The 19,132-nt window shown below is 49.6% G+C and overlaps 2 protein-coding genes and 1 long non-coding RNA gene across 4 annotated transcripts; 2 read left to right on the forward strand and 1 right to left on the reverse strand.

The window, feature by feature from the left end:
* Positions 1–4,040: 4,040 nt before the first annotated feature.
* Positions 4,041–6,315, forward strand: Sephs2 (selenophosphate synthetase 2). The gene has a single exon (XM_021635882.2). The coding sequence runs from the start codon at positions 4,298–4,300 to the stop codon at positions 5,660–5,662; it is 1,365 nt and encodes a 454-aa protein (XP_021491557.1). The 5' UTR covers positions 4,041–4,297; the 3' UTR covers positions 5,663–6,315.
* A 2,895-nt stretch (positions 6,316–9,210) lies between these two features.
* On the reverse strand, positions 9,211–15,058 carry LOC132647147 (uncharacterized). Of its 2 annotated transcripts, none has more exons than XR_009585437.1 (3): positions 14,814–15,058; positions 12,102–12,212; positions 9,211–9,329 (listed from the first exon to the last, which is right to left on the reverse strand). It is a non-coding gene; the product is annotated as an uncharacterized LOC132647147 (long non-coding RNA). The 2 variants fall into 2 exon arrangements; XR_009585438.1 differs by lacking the exon at positions 14,814–15,058 and adding an exon at positions 12,319–12,406.
* A 239-nt stretch (positions 15,059–15,297) lies between these two features.
* Dctpp1 (dCTP pyrophosphatase 1) lies at positions 15,298–18,845 on the forward strand. Its single transcript, XM_021635888.2, has 3 exons — positions 15,298–15,471; positions 16,126–16,236; positions 18,209–18,845. The coding sequence occupies exons 1-3, from the start codon at positions 15,371–15,373 to the stop codon at positions 18,507–18,509; spliced, it is 513 nt and encodes a 170-aa protein (XP_021491563.1). The 5' UTR covers positions 15,298–15,370; the 3' UTR covers positions 18,510–18,845.
* Positions 18,846–19,132: the final 287 nt, after the last annotated feature.

The raw sequence follows: 19,132 nt of genomic DNA on the forward strand, positions 1-19,132 counted from the left end.
GCTTACCGCCCTATGCCACCAAGATGGCTCAGCACTGGCCACCAAGCTTGAAGACCTGAGTTTGGTCTCCTGGACCCGCGTAGTGGAAGGAGAAACTAGCCCTTCAAAAATTGCACCCTAAGTGTGTCACGGGCCTGTAGTGAGACAGAGTATCACCACAAAAGCAGGGTGGCAGCCTCAAGAAGGTCAGGAAGGAAATGGAGCAAGAGAAAGGAGCCAGAGATGAGACACACCCTTCAAGACCTCCAGAGACCTACTTCCTCTGGCCTAGGAGCATCTTCTAGCTTATAACCTCCCCAGGAGCCATCAAGTCAGGAACTCACTCTTGGATTGATTTATTGGTTAGATCACAGCCCTCATGGTCCGACGACTTCAAAACCACCAGATGAGGCCTCAGCTGAGGCCTCGCTGTTCAACACACGAGCCTCTGGGGGACGTTTCGTATCCAGACTGTAACACCAGCTTACACGACTGACTACAAATGGGGCAGATTTTAACGGAGAGGGGAAAGTCCAAAAATCAAAAGAGAAGGTAAACAGCAGGTCTGCCCAGTCTCGTCACTCTTTAACTTGCCAGGTGATGACCGAACTTCTTTTTCCTGTATTGACACAGGAGGCTCCGTCCAGTGAGCCTTACCCTGAGCAGCTGCAAAGGCCTTTACGTTTGACTCTCTTCACTCTGGCAGCATGCTACCACCTAAACAGGAATTATGATCCCCAGTTTACTGAAGCAGCATGGAGAGGCAGGAATGTCTTATCATTTCCTCAAGGTCACAGCTTGATTGCATCTTTTGCGTGTAGAGGACAGGTCAAAGATCTAAGGTCAGGGGGAGTGGCAGGCTGGCCCCACATCCCCAAAGGCCAAGACAGGAGGATGGAGGAGAACTAGTCTGGAAAAGGAAGGTCGTCAGCAGAATGAAGGGGGATGGAAAGAGCTTCGGGGCTAACTAAGAGACAGTAAATATATTTAAGAGCTGCCATTTGAACCACGTTGTTATGTATAACTAATACATCTTAAGAACCCTAAAAAATCCAAAGATCTTTTGTGTCCACATTTGCTGTTTTATTGCTGTTCCATTTTTGCTTTTATAAGTTCTAAAATATGTACTTTACTTTTTCTAAGTTACATTTTGCTTAATGTGCGTGCGTGTGTGTACAGATGTGTTTCTATAGGGGTGCGCAAACGCGTACGTAGGCATGAGTGCATATGCGTCTGTGCGTATGTGAGCAAGTGTGTGTGTGAGCGTGTATGTGGTGGATCTGTGCATGCCTGTGTGGACTCCTGTGGGAGTCAGTTCTCTTCCTTCCACTGCTTGAGTCCCTGGGATCAAACTCAGGTCCTCAGGCTTGGTGGCCTGCACCTTCATTCTTGAGCTTTCTTTGGGGCCTATGTTTTCCTCTCTTGAAAAAAGTTTTTTGGGCCCATATTTTAAGGCAGGGTCTCATAAGGCTCAGACTTGCCTGGAACTCTACATACATATGGGTGACTTTGAACCCTTGATCTGTCTGTCTCTGCCTTCAAGTCTTCAAGTCCCAAGATTACGTGCATGTACTAGCAGGCCCAGCTACTTTTGTTTTCTTAAGAAAAGCAAAACAAGAACAAGAGGCAGAGGCAGGCAGATCTCTGTGAGTTCAAGGCCAACTTGGTCTACAAAGCAAGTCCAGGACAGCCAAGGCTACACAGAGAAACCCTGTCTTGGGGGGAAGGGAGAGTTGAGGGACCAGAGAGAGATAGCTCAGAGATTTAAGAATGCCTTGTGCTCTTTCAGAAGACCCAGGTTCAGAACCAGAACCCACATGGCATTTGTAACCCCACTCTTCCACTTACACACATGTGGACAAAACACTCAAACACACAAAATAAAAACCAACCTATCTCTTAAGAAGTTGAAAGCAGAGTGCAGGGGTATGCACCTTTAATTCCTGAACCCAGGAGGCAGATGAAGGTGGATTTCTGTCAGCCTGTGCTGCACAGTGAGACCACATCTTAAAAAACAATCATGTCCTCAAGTCTTAACTGTTCTCAGTATGTCCTGAAGTATCCCAGGCAGGCTCAGTGAGAAGTCTCTGGTTTAGATTGCTGGATTCTAACTCAGTCCTACTCTGATATGGTGGTGACCTTGAATAGGACATACCTGTACCTCATCTTCTTTCTTTTTAAAAATATTTATTTTAAGCCTGGTGATGGTAGCACATGCCTGTAATCCCAGCACTCAGGAGGCAGAGGTGGGTGGATCTCTGAGTTCAAGGCCAGCCTGGTCTGCAGAGAGAGTTTCAGGACAGCCAGGGCTACACAGAGAAACCCTGCCTCTTCATTTTTGTGTATGTGTGAGTGTCTGAGGGCATGTGTGTGAGGACGCCAGAAGAGGGTCTTAAATTCCCCTGAAGCTGGAGTTCTAGGGATGTGTGAGCCACCAAGTGGGCGCTGCGAAATCTGTGGCCTCTGAGAGAGCAGCAAACATTCTTCTAACATCTGAGTCATCTCTCCAGCCCCCACACCTCATGCTCTTATACAGTGAAAATAGAAGTCTAACTCATAGCATTAAGATGAAAACAGCTAATACATAAAAACAACTCAGAGCGTTGCCATTACAGCTATAACTCTTATTTAAAAAATTATGATCTGGGGCTAACGAGATGGCTTAGTGAGTAAAAGCATTTACTGTGAAAAATCTTTGATTTTTTTTTTTTTTTTCCTGAGACAAGGTTTCTCAGTGTAGCCCTGGCTGTCCTGGAACTAGCTCTGTAGACCAGGGCTGGCCTCGAACTCAGAGACCCTCCTGCCTCTGTCTCACACCACCCAGCTGCTGTGAAAATCTTGACAACTTCAGTTACATTCCATGAATCCATGAGAACGTACACAGAGTCAGCCTTGGACACGTCATCAATGACGGCAACAATAAGGAAAGGTTTGTTTACTTTTATTTTGTATGTGTAGGAGTGTTCTGAACGCACGTTTGACTGTGCACTATATACGGTCCTGGTGCTCCCAGAAGGAGCATAGGACATCAGATCCTCTGGAGACTGGAATTACAGGTGTTTGTTAGCTGCCATGTAGGTGCTGGGAGCTGAACCCAGGTCCTCTGCAAGAACAGCAAGTGCTCTTAACCACCAATCATCTATCTCTCCAGCCCCTACTTTAGGTTTTCTTGAGACAAGATCTCATTAGCCCAGGCTGGCATGGAGGTCATCATCTTCCTACCTCAGCTTTCCAGGTGCCGGGATTACACCCAGTGACAGTGGGAAATCTATTCACTTATTCATTCATGTAGTCCAGGCTGGGCTGGAACTCACAGCGATTCTATCTCAGTCTCCCAAATGCTGGGATTACAGGCATGAAGCCACTCCTCTGGGTTTAGCATTTACAATTTTAATAAACACTAACAAGCCTTCCTTCCTGGTTCTGTCATGAATTTTCATATGTTAACTTCAAGAAACATAGACGTCTTAGCACAGAGTAGCCAGGGAAGCTATTCTGTCGCATTGGTAAATTAACTCCCACAGGAGACAGCAACTCTTCATCTGGAAGGCAATGGCCAAAACAGCACGGGGAACCCGTGCAGCACTTGAAGGCCGTGGGAAAGTTCACATCGATGCTGCAATTTCCTTATGTAATGAATGATAGCTTTGCTTTGTAATGTCCCTTTTCTTCCCCGAGTCCTCCCCTTAAAGCGTTTCCTCACCCTATACTGGCTCCGGGACCTGTCAAATGACCCTAGGACTATTCTGACCTTCACGGGGTTAGCCAGGTGCTAGGGCTTCCTTCTGCAAGCGGCCTAGTCTTTAGTGATTCCAAGTCAGCAAACTTCCTCCAGCCAATTCCAAGGCCTGGTGCACCTTTGAGGGGGTGGGGAGAGATCGGGAAGGAGGGAGGGTTGGTGGAGAGGGAGGCGATCCTGGCTCCCACCTGTAACACCGGAGCTCACTCGGGAAGCTGAGACAGACGGGGGGGTGGACGCGAGTTCGAGGTCAGCCTGGCCTACGTAGAGACCCGCGTTCCGGGCCAGTTACAAGGGGTTCACGTGACGACCTCGCGGGGGGACCAGTTGTGCAAGCAGACGGTTAACTTGTTAGGTACCTTTCCGAGTAGAGGAAGCCCGCCTCCCGGGGCGGGAGTCGCCATTGGGTGGGGCGGCTGTCAATCACGCCGTGTATAAATAGAGGCCGCGCGGCGCTCGGGCGGGCGGCGTGGTTGCGTCCTGCGGTCGGGCGCGCGGGGTGCACCGTCCGCCCGGGGACCCTCGCCCGCCGCGGCAGGCTTGCTCTCCCGCAGGTACCGGGGCTCTCCGGTCGGCGCGATGGCGGAAGCGGCGGCGGGGGCCAGCGGGGAGGCCATGGCGGCCCTGGTGGCCGCGGAGGGCTCCTTCGGCCAGGCGGGCTGGTCGGCGGGCCGGAGTTTCTCCAACTACCGGCCGTTCGATCCCCAGACGCTGGGCTTCAGCCCGAGCTGGCGGCTGACGAGCTTCTCCGGCATGAAGGGCTGAGGCTGCAAGGTCCCCCAGGAGACGCTGCTCAAACTCCTGGAGGGACTGACGCGGCCCGCGCTGCAGCCCCCGCTGGCCCCGGGTCTGCTCGCGGGGCAGGAGGAGGCGGTGCAGGACGCGGGCCTGGCCGCCCGGCCCGGCCCCGGCTCGGCCTTCCCGTCGCTGAGCATCGGCATGGACTCGTGCGTCATCCCCCTGAGGCACGGCGGCCTGTCGCTGGTGCAGACCACCGACTTCTTCTACCCGCTGGTGGAGGACCCCTACATGATGGGGCGCATCGCCTGCGCCAACGTGCTCAGCGACCTCTACGCCATGGGCATCACGGAGTGCGACAACATGCTGATGCTGCTGAGCGTCAGCCAGAGCATGAGCGAGAAGGAGCGCGAGAAGGTGACGCCGCTCATGATCAAAGGCTTCCGCGACGCCGCGGAGGAGGGCGGGACCGCGGTGACCGGCGGACAGACCGTGGTCAACCCTTGGATCATCATCGGGGGGGTGGCCACTGTGGTGTGCCAGCAGAACGAGTTCATCATGCCCGACAGCGCGGTGGTGGGGGATGTGCTGGTGTTGACCAAACCCTTGGGGACTCAGGTCGCCGCCAATGCCCACCAGTGGCTGGAGAATCCCGAGAAATGGAGCAAAATCAAGATGGTGGTCTCCAGGGAGGAAGTGGAGTTGGCCTATCAGGAAGCTATGTTCAATATGGCCACCCTGAACAGAACTGCTGCGGGCCTGATGCACACCTTTAATGCCCACGCGGCGACAGACATCACGGGCTTTGGCATCTTGGGACACTCTCAGAACCTCGCAAAACAGCAGAAAAACGAAGTGTCCTTTGTCATTCACAATCTGCCAATCATTGCCAAGATGGCTGCCATCAGCAAAGCCAGCGGGCGCTTCGGCCTCCTCCAGGGAACGTCAGCGGAGACCTCCGGGGGACTACTGATCTGTCTGCCGAGAGAACAAGCGGCCCGCTTCTGTTCAGAGATCAAATCTTCCAAGTACGGAGAGGGTCACCAAGCCTGGATCGTTGGCATCGTGGAGAAGGGAAACCGCACAGCCCGCATCATCGACAAGCCTCGGGTTATTGAAGTTCTACCTCGGGGAGCCGCCGCCGCCGCCGCCGCTGCTGCTCCCACTCCGGAGAATTCCAACGCAGCCTCTGAGCCTAGTTCCTGAAACGGAAGAGCAGAAGCCATTTCGAACTCAGAGCCGATCCACACGCTCACAGACTGTTGACCGGGCTCGATTTTAAGACCTTTGCAAAGGCTGCCTGCCCAGGGCAGGTGCCCTTGCTAGGCCCATCAGAAGTCACATGGGGAGGGTGGGGTGGTTGTTCCATCTGAGGAGCAGGGGCCCTTTCCCCAAAGCGAGATGAGGCTGTTCCAGTTGGAGGAATTTTTCTTTGCACTGAGATGATTCATTTCTGCACAGGGAAGTGTGATTATTAAGCATACACATGGGAAAAGTAAACTGCAACATGAAAAGAAATTATTTGGACCAACATATTGATAAGTCTAAATTGTTAGAACTCTTACTGATTCATTGTCAAATTCGTTATTAATTTTTCAGAGAAACCGCCCCTCTTCCTGTCCTGGACAAGAGTTGAGCAACTTGTCCAACTAGGAAAGGAAGAGGGCAGCCACCTGATTTGGTCTCTGCTGATGACGTCTCTCCCTCTAACTCCGACAGGACTGGGAGAGGCTGACTAACCCTCAGAGCCAGGTGTTGGTGGGCATTAAGATACTAAATCTCACACCGAATTCCCGGAGATTCAATTAATAAAGACAATTTCTTACAGCTAACTAAATAAAAGGGACTTCGTTGGAAAATGCTTGTGGCTCGTGTTTGGTTCTGTGGGTCATTTAATCTCAGACGGGTTCTCATGCAGTGGAGAATGGCCTTGAACTCAGCCCTCTTTTAACCTGCAAAATAGAAAGTGGACGTTGTCCACGCCCCTGAGCCAGGGGTTTGGGTTTGCACTGTCCCCTTAGATGACAGAGGAGGACTTGGAATGGCTGTAAACTCTAGGGATTCTAGGATAGACAGAAAAAAAAAAAAATCACAGTTTTTTAAAATGGGAAAAAGAGGGTGAAACTGGCTTAAAGAGGCTTGTCTGAAGGGGGGGAGATGCTAACAGGAGATAGCTCCGGAAGGATTCAGCGAGGCTAAGGCAAGGAGCCTGGCTAAAAGCTTACACACAGAGCCACACCCCCTGACACTCACTTTGAGGTAGGTGACAGCCTCTGACCTCTGGGAGGAAAGTCCAGGCCCAGCAGTAGACCGGAAGCCGGAGCCGAGGGCTGGGGGTGTGTCTCAGTGGGTAGAATGCTTGCCCAGCATACCTGAAGCTCTGGGTTCACTCTCTAGCACCAAATAAGCCTGGGCTGTTGCCACTGGCACTTAGGAGGCAGAAGCAGAAGGATGAGAAGTTCAAGGACCTCTGGTTATATAGCTCAAGGCTAGCCTGGGCTACATCTACGTGAGGCCCTTTCTGAACAAGCCCCTACAAAAGAAAACGCTGTGATTGATTGGGGAAGGCCCAGCATGTGTAAAAGCCTGGTTCAGTACCTCCTACTTAGGACACTGGGTGGGGAGGGCGGTTTGATAAAGGAGAAAGAAAAGATAAGGTTTAAAACACTGGCCATGCGGTTGAGATGTATTACAGTGATAATAACTTGGGCAGAGTCCTAGTTTAATCTTTACCATCAGAAAAAAATAGCCAGGAAGCTTAAGCCATCAGTGGCTTGACACAAATGAAAAACTGGGGAGAAAATAACCTTGTCCAGAAAACACGTTTAAATAGAAGCACGAGGCTCTTGATAAGGATAAGCGCCATCCTGAAGTCTCCCACTTGAAGTTTCATTCAATACATTAAGATGTTTAAGCCAGGTGGCATGGTGGGGACGCACACCTGTGATCCTAGCGCTCACAGAGGCAGAGGCAGGCAGATGGCTTTGAGTTCAAAGCCAGCCTGGTCTGCAAAGTGAGTCCAGGACAGACAAGCCTACACAGAAACCCTTGAAAAAAAACAAAAACAAACAAAAAAAACCTTAATGTTCCCCCCAACACACACACACACACACACACACACACAGGCACACACACGCACACACACACACTTCTGACAGGATCTTACTGTGCAACCCAGGCTTGTCCAGATGTCCTGCTCAAAAGTTTTGTCTTCCTGTCTCTGCTGAGAATGCAACTTTTTTGTTTGTTTGTTTGTTTGTTTGTTTCTGCAATGCTGCTTCCCTCCTTCAGTCGAGATGCCAGCCAAACACTACTACTGAGCTACACTCACTAGCTACCTCATGCCTTTTGTTACTCCTTTAGACAAGGTCTTGCTATGTAGTCCTGTCCTGCATGAGCTCACTAGGTAGACCAGGCTGACCTAGAGCTCAAAGATTCGCCTGCCTCTGCTTCCCATGTGGAGAATTAGATGTATGTGCCACCAAACCCGGCTCACTTTTTTTTTTTTAGTTTATCTTTTATGTGTATGAATGTTTTGCCTGTGTGTATATGTGCATCACACCTGCCCCATCCCTCTAACCCCTCATTATTTTTGTTTTCTTTTTTGAGACAAGGTCTCCCTATGTAGCCCTGGCTGTCCTGGAACTCACTATGTAGACCAGGCTGACCTCAAACTCACAGAGCTCCACCTGCCTCTGCCGCCTGAGTGCTGGGACTAAAGGCTATACATGCTGTTACCAGCGAGGCCCCTCATTCTTTTTCCTTGGGTTTGGTTTGGTTTTCCCACACAGGGTTTCTCTGTGTAGTCCTGGATGTCCTGGAATTCGCTCTGTAGACCAGACAGGCCTGAATCTCAGAGATTCACTTTCCTCTGCCTCCCAAATTCTGGGATCAAAGGTGTGCACCACCACTGCCTTGCTCATTCTTATTTTTCAATATGAGCAATCAAGGATTACCAGACACATGAGGCAAACTTCCAACTTGAAAAACAAAAAGAAAACAGACAATTCGGGGATAAGCATAGGAAAGAAGAGAATATAGCTATGAAAGGATGATTAGTAAGAGACAAAATGCTTAGGATCTAGAAAGCTAAATTTGTGGCTGGGTGTGGTGGCACACACCTTTAGTCCCAGCACTCTGGAGGCAGAGGCAGGTGGATCTCTGTGAGTTCGAGGCCAGCCTGGACAACAAAGGGAGTCCAGGACAGCCATAGAAAAACCTTGTCTGGAAAACAAACAAACAAAAATGCTAAACTTGCAATGCAGTAAGAGATGATAAAGTTGGAAAAGGCTATTAACAGAAAACGAAGTTACAAAAAGATGTTTAATAAAGAAAATATATGAAAATCAGGTGAGCCAAGAGGTCCAGCAGCCCAGAGGAACTCCAGTAGCAAGGTGGAAAAGAAACTTACCAGCTTGGTTAATAGAGCAAGTTTCAAGAAAGACAGGGCAGTGCAGAGAAACCCTGTTTCCAAAAAAATAAAAGAAAGAAAGAAAGAAAAACGAAGTTTATTAGAGAACAATGCAAGTGTTCTCAAACTTAGAAAGCTGGACAATGGGAGCGGGAGCCTTGTCGACAGCTGTACCAGCTGTTTTTCCAGGGGATCCAGGTACCATCCTCAGCAGCCACATGGTGACCCACAACCATCCATAACTTCAGTGCCATGTCCTGCATATACAGACATGCAGGCAAAACATTCAGACATGTGGAAAAGAAAGGTTTCTTGTTTTTCTTAAGAAAACAAAAGCAGCTGGGCCTGCTGGTACATGCATGTAATCTTGGGACTTGGAGGTGGAGACAGGAAGATCAAGGGTTCAAAGCCACCCATATGTACGTAGAGTTCCAGGCAAGTCTGGGCTGTATGAGATCCTGCCTTAAAAACAAAACAGAAAACAAGCTGAAAATCCTCTTGAATTCCTAGTATGATGAGATTTGTTATTACTATTTGCTTTGAGGCAGGAGTCAGATTTTATAGCCAGGACTATCCTGGAACTCGCTATGAACCCTAGGATAGCCTTGACATTGTGGCAATCCTCCTGCCTCGGCTTCCCAACAACCAAATTACAGGTTTAAGCCAACGTGCCCCGCTCTAGTGTAGGGATTTCTAAGACATACTAATTTTTATGAAGCTTTAAATTGCCAGAAATAAAGATCCTGAGTTCAAGGCCAGCCAGAGCTACACAGCGAGACACTTTCTTAAAACGAAGATATTTTGAGACATGTGATTTATCAAAATGGTTTTATCTTATGCAGTCTTTCTCAGGAAACCGCTGGAAGGGCTAAGAAGGTGTTTCAGGGGCTGGAGAAATGGCTCAGTGGTTCAGAGCACTGGCTGCTCTTCCTGAGTTCAGTCAATTCCCAGCACCCACATGGCAGCTCATAGCTGTGCATAACCGTAGCCCCATGGGATCCAATGTCCCCTTCTGAGGTGCAGATGTTCCTATAGATGCAATTAGACACAAATAAATCTTTTTAAAACAAATTGAAAGAAAAGAATGTGTTTCAGTGTTGGTTGCTGACCTAGTGCGCGTTAGGCCTTGTGTTTAATCCTCGGCATCACACACACACACAAAAAAAAAAAAAAAAACAGCCTATGGGGAGTTGTGCTCCCAGGGAGCAAAGTGAAAACGAAACACGCCATCTGGACCTCACTGGAGGGAGGTGAAACCCACTGAGGAACCACCCACCCAGACAGAACCAGAAGCCTCCAGGAGAGGAAATACAGATCCGAGCCTCGGCCGTTACATCGTGTGGAAGCTGTAAGGGAAGGACAGTGGACAAAGCGTAAAGAATCAGTGATACTCACACAGAAAATTAACACACGAAAAGGAAAAAAAGAGAAAAACCCAGCCAGGCAACAGCTCCACGGAACAAAGGACACGTAACCACACCACAGTACTTTAACGCTCGGCAACACGGTTGATCTGAAGGCCAGTTAATAGCAGCAAAAGTTCATCGGTCCTCCTGTCTCACAGAGCTCCTCACCAAGGCTGCTGTACGGACCCCACTGCAGGCCGCCAACTTCAGCTGATGCTCCCACGGCTCTCAGGAGCCTTAAACCCATTAGCCTTTCCGCGGGCATTAGACAAATCAGCACCACCCGCCCAGAACCTCTCCCTTTTCTCTTCCTTATTCCCAATAGAACCTGACTTTAGACTCTGACTGGCTGGTCTATTTTCAATCCAGTCCTAACCCAAACCTCGTCAGAAGGCCTGAGAGTGCAGCTCAGTTGAACAGCTAATGGGCATGTATGCGGCCCAGCCCTGAGTTCCATCCCCAGCACCACCAGTCCAAAAATATTAAAAAAAAAAAAAGTTTTTCGTTTAACAGACAACCTCCATACACAATGATTTGTTTTGCTGAATAGAAAAGAATTCTAGGCCTCAAGATTTTGAGGCTGGTAGTCTCTGGAAATCAATAAAAGCACCTTTTTTTAAAAAAATCTCAAGAGAAATATCAGTTTAAGAAAATCGTCAACTAGATTTTGACATCATGCCAGCTGTGTAAGACCCAGATCTGTCAATGGACAATTTACCATCTATTTTTTATCCAAACCCACTGTGGGAATTTAAAAATAATTTAAATTAAAACAAAACAACCTCGCAAAGGACCTTTTAGACTTAGCCACCAGCTACGGAAGTCCTGTGGGCGGAACTCACAGTGCTGAACGAACTAGGCACTTAGCCACTCAGCCACACCTCGAAAACCCAGCCGGTCTCCCGCTCACGCCTGTATAATTGCTTCACTGCTCTTAATTTATAATTATCCCTAGCTGTATTAATTTACGTTAAAATTATCCTGTAGGAGGGCTGGGGTTAGCTAGAGCACTGGGCTTCCCCACCCAGGAAGGCCTAGGTTTAATCCCCAGTTCTCTTTTTTGTTTGTTTGGTTGGTTGGTTTTTCTAAACTGAGCTTTTGGTCTTGTTGAGATGACTCAGCAGTAAAAGCACTCAGCCTGATGACCTCAGTTCAAACCCCAGAAAGCCGTGGATGGAGGAGAGAGCAGACCCCCTGTGGTTGTCCTCTGACCTGCATGTATGTGTGTGTGTGTGTGTGTGTGTGTGAACGCATAGTCAAGGGCACTCAGCTCCTAGTATCTCATCACTCCCTATGGCCTCTCTCTGCAGCCACATGACCTACGTAGCCATAAGCCTCTGCCACTTTATTCTCAAGCAGCCATCATACCGTCCATTCTGATTTCCCAGAGAACCATACTGGGTGGGACCATTGGGGAAGGTAGCCAGACTCTTCCGAGATCAGCAGAGAGAATGCAGGCAGGTACATGTCTGCCTGACCCAAGCCACACATCCTGTAAAATAGTCATTGTCTTGTGCTGGAGAGTCCCTCTCGGTTTGGAAAGATCCAATTTCCTGGAAGGCTAGGTCCTTCAAGCATGCACTGAAGACAAGACCAAATAAATGGAAGCCCTGGTTAAAGCAGAGAGGTTTGGGCTGCTGAGGTATGTCTGAGAAATTGGAGAAAAATGTCTGGATGTGAAGTGAAGAGGAAAGGACCTGGGGAAAAGAGAGCAGCTGAACGGGCCACTGTGCCCATGGTGGAAAGGCCCTGGCCACAAAAACCCACTGAGTTCAGTCTCTGGGGCCAACTGTAGGGAGCGACTCCACAAAGTTGCCCCCTGACCTACCTCCACATGCCCACTGCGCCACACACTCGTAGGCAGGGTGATCCGCAGTACGCACATGGCAGCTCACGATCACTCCAGTCCCAGGGGATCAGATGCCTTGTTCTGGCCTCCCTGGAAACCAGGCAAAACATATTAAATGAATAATTTTTTTTTTAAAAGAAAAACTAGAAAGCTCAACTAAACTAAAAGTGGCCCGACTAACCAAGGGTCTTATTACCTTCTCGAACCTGAATGCTGAAGCAAGGCGCTCTGCAGCTGTTGAAAACAAGTGCCTTGACCACGTTGCCAAGGGTCAAGGCCTGCTCATTCCTGGGCTGCTCTGTACTGTGTAGAGGTGGGAACATGCTGGGGTTTTTGTTTTGTTTTAAGACAGTGTCTCACAGCTGGACAGTGGTGACCCGTGCCTTTGATTCCAACGGGCAAAGGCATCCCTGTCTTTACAGAGTGAGTTTCGAGACAAGAAGGGCTACACAGAGAAATCTTGTCTCACCCCCCCCCCATCTCATTATATAGCCCAGGCTGGCCTCAAACTCACTCTTCCTGCAATGCTGAGATTGCAAGTGTGTGTCACTGTCGGGGGTTATCTATCGGAGAAGACATCGGTTTAAGCCAATAGAGTCTATTAGCCAGCCAGGGACTACAGTGGGTGTTCAGGGTCCCAGGAGCCTTTCTCAGGGTGAGCTTTTAAGTGAAAAAACAAACAAACAAACAACAAACCCATGTCCTGGGTTGACAACTTCAGTTAACAAGAACAGTTAGCCAGAAGCAGAACTACAGAAGCCAAAGAACAAGGTTAGTACACTTAGAGACTTTCCCAGAAATATGGACTTTGCATTAATTTAGGTCCTTGTTTTTATTTTTGGCAAGTGGTGTTGTCTGTGTGTTGAATTTTACAGCCTGAATGGTATTCCCATCATGGAGTCAGTTGTGCTAAGGTCTGGGGGCCTGCTACAATCACCAGTCCCTGTTTACCCAGCTAACCAATCAGCTTTCTTCTTCTTTTCTTCTTCCTCCTCCTCCTCCTCTTCTTCTTCCTTTAGACAAGTTATTGGTTGGCTGGTCTGGAACCACTCACTGATTGGACCAGGCTGGCCTTGCATTCATTAGAGATTCACCTGCCTCTGCCTCTTAAGTCCTGGGACAAAAGGCATGAGCCACCACACCCAGCATCAATCATTTCATAGTGCTTTTAGTTTCGGTTGTGGGCTCAGTGTGGAAGATCAATTCTAGGCCCTGAGCGGGCCCTCCACCACTGAGCTTCAGGGTCACACGCATAGGTGCTAACGGCACGGCCTCCAAAACCAAACAGCCCGGTTCTGAAGTCTGGCTCTGCTAACTCACCAGTTGATTACATGTCTTCACTTCCCACTTTCCTTCTCTGTAAAGCAGGGAGGACCAATGGTGACCTGCCTCCTAAGGTTACCATGGTTAGACGTGTGAACTGCTGAACCTGGATGCCACCACCCAGTCCATTCCTGAGGCCCGTCTGTAACCAGGCCTCATTCTTGTGCCCTTATAACAAATTTCGTTTTCTTAATAAAGTGTTCTTTTTTAATTCGTTGTTTGGTTTTGTATTGCGTTGCTGAGACAAGGTCTCAAGTGGCCCGGGCCGGCCTTAAATTTTCTCAATAAAGCTGAGGATCACCTGGAACTTTTTTGATCATCCTGTCTCAGCCTCCCACGTGCTGGGATTACAAGCATGCACCACTGTGCTGGCCTCAGGTTCCTTTGTCTTGTTTAAACCAGCTCAGAATTATTTCTGTTGCTTGCACTCAGCGTCAACTGCTGACCTCAACATACCTCAAGTTATGGTAGCCTCTGAATTGCCCTTCATTGTTTTCACTATTATTATAAATAGTACTGTGGCAGCTGGGCATGGTGGCTCAAGCCTTTAATCCCAGCACTCGGGAGGCAGAAACAGGCTGAGCTCTGAGTTCGAGGCCAGCCTGGTCTAAAAAGTGAGTTCCAGGACAGCCAGGGCTACATAGAGAAACCCTGTCTCTAAGAAAACAAAACCAACCAAAAACCCTTTGTCGCCCTTGCAAAGGGGTCAGGGTCTGGAGGCTCACGACGGCTGAAACTCCACACCTCTGACCCACGCAGACAACTGCAGTCATGTGCACACACACATACCCAGGCACATGCATACACATAATTTTCTTTGTAGAGGAAAAAAAAAGTCTCAAGGGGCTGAAAAGATGGCTCCCAGGATAAGAGCACTTGCTGCTCTTGCAGAGGGCCACGCTGTTATCCTCAGGACCCACTGGCGTTTTACAACTGTCAGTTTCAGAGGATCTGATGTCCCCTTCTGGCCTCCCACACAAGTAATCCGCAGACAGACACACAGACAAAACATACACACATAAAGTAAGAACAAATAAGTCTTTAAAAGGAAAGAAAGAAAGAAAGGAAGGAAGGAAGGAAGGAAGGAAGGAAGGAAGGAAGAAAGAAAGAAAGAAAGAAAGAAAGAAAGAAAGAAAGAAAGAAAGAAAGAAAGAAGCCTTCTTCATGGACTCGCTAGTGGAAGCGGGTTTGGTGTCCTCTTGTGTCCTGTGCAATAGTGAGCCATGGAGCTGGATAGGTGAGCGAGGGGGCCAGAACCCTATCTACTTGCCACAGTTTGCAGCGCCTTGTGTTCTATGCTGCGGGTAGAGCGGAGGGATGCCTTCCTCTCCCTGTAGGACAAGGATGGGTTGATGGCTGCCAACTAACCATTGGGAAATGCTGGGGTGGGCACTGAAATGGGATACACGGCCTGGTCCTCCTCTGTCTGGCCGTCTGCATTCCTTCCCGTCAGACTCATTCAAATTGTGTGAAGTCTGTCTGGAGCCTTAAGCAGGGTCCCCAACCGAAGGACGACGCATGCGCTGGGTCCTCCCCTTGTCAGGTTTTTGCTCTCAGAGGACCCGCCTCCTCCGCGCTGCCATTTCACTATGGCGCCATCTGGAGCCCATGAAGCAAACACGTCGTTCGCATTAGGCTTTCTGCTCTAGTCTTCTTCCCAGCTCAAACTGGTACCTTTCCCTTTAAGAAGTTTCGCCCGGGGGGAAAAACTCGAGGACACGCACTGGGGAAACACGCTAGGGGCGACCTCAGATTGGTCCAGTCCGGAGAAGGGGCGGGCCGTAGCGACAATGCGCCTAGCTGATTGGGTCCCCCTCTGGCTCCGCCCCGGGAGCGCCCCGCGACGCCGTGATTGGTCGGGAGCCGGGAGGCGATCTGAACTCGGCGCGGGGCTCGCTCGGGCGCGCTGAGGAGCGGTGGGCGGAATGGCCCAAGCCGGTGGCGGTGCGCGAGGCGATGCGGCCCGGGAAGGCTCTGCTGCTGCCGGCCCGTTCAGCTTCAGCCCCGAGCCCACGCTGGAGGACATGTAAGCGCTCCTTGTCCAGCCCGGGTGGGCCGACCCTCTTGATGGAGTGGGAAGGGGTCCTCCACGTGGTCCGCGCGAAGAACAACAAGCTCAGGACCCACTGGGCCCTCCCGGCGGGGCTCTGCGCGGGGCATGCCTGAAGCCGGGGAAATCGGGGGACGCCCCCGGGCTTAACTTCGGGGAGATAGATGGAGGTCTGCTACGTACCTGTGCACCCCAGGAGTGATGGATAGTTGAACAGGAGAGGCCGGAATGCAAAGGGACTTATTTATTTGTTTCTTTTTCTTGCAGAATGCCAAGGAAGACCCCAGGGGGAAATGTCCCAAAACTGCATTCTGAGAGTAGCTAGACCCTAGGCGTCCAGCGATAGGGACGTGAAGGCGGGGTACCAGCCGTAGTAGCATCAAAAAATGAAATAATAGTGTTGATAAACCTGGCTTCAGGTTATAATCTGCAGAGGGGCGCGTTCATTTTCCAGATGAGAAGAAAGTCTTGTTAAAAGGTGGTAACTTGAGGACATCCAAGAAATTGACCAAGATTGCTAGTCCGGTGCCCCATCTGCGTGTATGAGGGAGCGGGTACCTGCCCGGGCCCTGCTTGCCCTTCACCCTCTCTCCCTGAGACTTGAACCTCCACGCCTCTATTTTATTCCAGCCGGCGCCTCCATGCAGAGTTTGCTGCTGAACGGGACTGGGAGCAGTTCCACCAGCCTCGGAACCTGCTCCTAGCCTTGGTGGGAGAAGTCGGCGAGCTGGCAGAACTCTTGTGAGTAGACGGCGGGCTTCCTGGAAGAGGCTTTGCTTCTGGGGGAGGAAAACGTGTGATTCCGTTTTCTTTTTCTTTCGGCTGTATCCTGTGCTGCTGTTTGGGATACAGAGATGACAAACGGGTCCCAGCCCTGTAGGGTGATGGGAAGAGTTTCTGGGGAGAGAAGGAAAGTGCAGAAACAGACATACCTCGGTCTAAGAAGAAGTGGTGGCCGTATACCTTTAATCTCAGCGCCTGGGAGGCAGAGGCAGGTGGATCTGTAAGTTGGAGGCCAGCCAGCTCTACATGGACACTTAGGGTGACACAGAGAAACCCTGTCTCAAAGAGAGAAAACAAAAAACGGGGATGGAGACAGTTGTCACCAGCGTTTTACCCCTGTGGAGCTCAAAATAAGGAATTTCCAAAGATGACTTGCCCAGTGGCCTGCCAGACAGGGAACTTGGATTTACAGAGGCAGTGAGGGAGCTGCTGAGATGTCTTAGTGCTGAAGAGCTGAATTCAGTTCCCAGAACCCACATAACGGGTTACAGCCTCCCCTAACTGCAGTTTCAGGGGATCTGATGCTGTCTTCTGGCCTCAGAGGCTCCTGCATATATGCAGTACACATGCAGACACATAGCTTGCATATACCCGGAGAATAAATCCTTTTTTTTTTTTTTTTACGATTTATTTTTTTTTATGTTTACAGTGTTCTGCCTACATACCAGAAGAGGGTACCAGATCTCACTATAGATGGTTATGAGCCACCATATGGATGCTGGGAATTGAACTCAGGACAAGTGGAAAAGCTGCCAGTGCTCTTAACTTCTGAGCCATCTCTCCAGCCCCATAAATCCTTTCTTTAAAAAAAAAAAAAAAAAATAGTAGTAAGGTGAGAAAGAGTAAGTTAAATTCTGGAAGAATCCAATTCAGCATTAGTTTTCCCAAGAAAGATGAAGGATTTTGTATCTGTTTTTGTTCTCTGTGGGCTTCAGGTGTCTGGCCCGTCATAGGCACATTGTAGAAGATGGAACTCTAGAAGACAAGGGTGGGGCAAACCCAGGCGAATAAGATAGAAGGTGATGGAGTTCAGGCAGAAGGCCTGATCCAGCCTGAGTGGCAGAAAGGTCTCTGCGCCTGCAGGGCAGGTTGGACACCTGAGAGAGAATGAAGTAGAGCAGGCTGGTCTGATCTAAATGGGCAGCCATTGTAGGGATGAAAAAATGTGTCTGAGGGCAGGCCATTCCTTTTTCACAGATGAATTAGCATCCGTTGTGCCTTAGGTCATCTGGAACCGAATAAGATGGGGCCTTGGACCAGGCTGCCTCCATTCCTGATGGAAGGGGACTGCTAATACATGAGCTAATTTAAATGCTCTGAAACTGTGACGAGGGTTAAGGAGAAAATAAAGTCAAATGTGATACGTGCTGTAATCCCAGCACTTGAGAAGCAGAGGCCAGGTGAATTAGATGTTCGTCCTCAGCCGTGTGGGGAATCTGAAACCAGCCTGAGCTACCGAAGAGCCTATCTTGGGTGTGGAAGGGAGGGAGTAACACAAGGAGATGAGAAAGTAAGCGCTTCTGAGGTGGTAACCCCTGAACTGAGACCTAAATCTAGGGCCATGGGGGCCAGTGCTCATGGGGGAAGACAGTTGTCACAAACAGGAAAGGTAACCGTGGCTTTGGGAGGAAGAGAAGAGGGTGAATGTGAATTTCTGCACTGACTCAGGTCTAGGGTTTGGTTTGGAATGGCAGCAGCCAGGGTGAGTAAAAAGTCGAATTGAACCTCAGAGTGTCTGAGTTAAGTGTTCTTTTGGTCACTCCTTGGTTTAGGTAGAGCCACAGGGGTCTGGCTGTTTTCTGTTAGAGTCTCCTCCGCACCTGGCTCTACCCAGAGCCCAGTCAGGTAGATTGTCCTTGGATTTTCTGGGCCGTGGTTGACAGGCCCATTGAACTAGCAAGCTTGAGTGTCGGTCCTATTCTCCTTGTAGTCAGTGGAAGTCTGATGCAGAGCCTGGTCCTCAAGCATGGCCGCCAAAGGAACGAGCAGCCCTTCAGGAGGAGCTCAGCGACGTCCTCATCTACCTCGTCGCTCTGGCAGCCCGCTGTCATGTGGATTTGCCTCAAGCAGTGATCTCCAAAATGGACACCAACCGCCGACGGTACCCAGTCCATCTGTCCCGAGGCTCTGCCTGCAAGTACACAGACTTGCCTCGTGGGACCATCTCTGAAAGCCAGGCTGTGGACTCTGCCGATCCTGCCCCTGAGTTGAGAAACCAGGCCTCCACCTAGAAACACAGTGTCTCAGCAGCAGAAATGGACTTGTTCTAATCTGCTCTTATTAAAGGACATGTCTGAGGCCCAGCAGGTTTTCTCTCTCAATAAAATGACTTAAGGCAACAACTCCTAGATTTCTCTAAAGTAGCTAGAGAGGACATCTCAAGTCCTGCCGAGAAGAAGGCTCTTCCTCCTGTGACTAGTAGCTGATTTTCTGCCTTTTCAACTTGAAGCGTACAAAAGCAGAGAACAGGAAGTAAAGATGGGCCACAAATCTTTGATGAGTGCAGAATACAGCTTCTGTTCCTCTTGGTCCCTTGGTACAAGTAAAGGTCACCTACCTCTCACCTGGCCATTTTCTGTTCTTCCTCTCTAGCTAGATGGTATCGAGTGAACAGTTTCTGTGGTGTGTGGTAACATCACGCCCCTGAGACCCGTAGGCCTGCCTTCCCCAGAGAGGGCAGTGCAAGAGCCCAGTGGGAGCGATTTCCCGCCCCTCTTCTCTGACCCTTCTTGCCTTCCCAGGTAAGACAACTCAGCAGATTAAAAATGTTTTAGCTTTTATTCCCAAACATTCTTAATGCAGTAACATTTAATTTTATTCCCTCTCCTTTATTCCTTGTATTTAATCATACCTC

This window comes from Meriones unguiculatus, chromosome 14, assembly GCF_030254825.1.
Source record: "Meriones unguiculatus strain TT.TT164.6M chromosome 14, Bangor_MerUng_6.1, whole genome shotgun sequence".
Classification (NCBI taxonomy): domain Eukaryota; kingdom Metazoa; phylum Chordata; class Mammalia; order Rodentia; family Muridae; genus Meriones; species Meriones unguiculatus.

Coding starts and splice junctions, on each gene's coding strand:
- Dctpp1 (XM_021635888.2), top strand. CDS start 15,371: ATGGCCCAAGCCGGTGGCGGTGCGCGAGGCGATGCGGCCCGGGAAGGC. Junction 15,472..16,125: donor GAGCCCACGCTGGAGGACAT/GTAAGCGCTCCT, acceptor ATTTTATTCCAG/CCGGCGCCTCCATGCAGAGT. Junction 16,237..18,208: donor GGCGAGCTGGCAGAACTCTT/GTGAGTAGACGG, acceptor TTCTCCTTGTAG/TCAGTGGAAGTCTGATGCAG.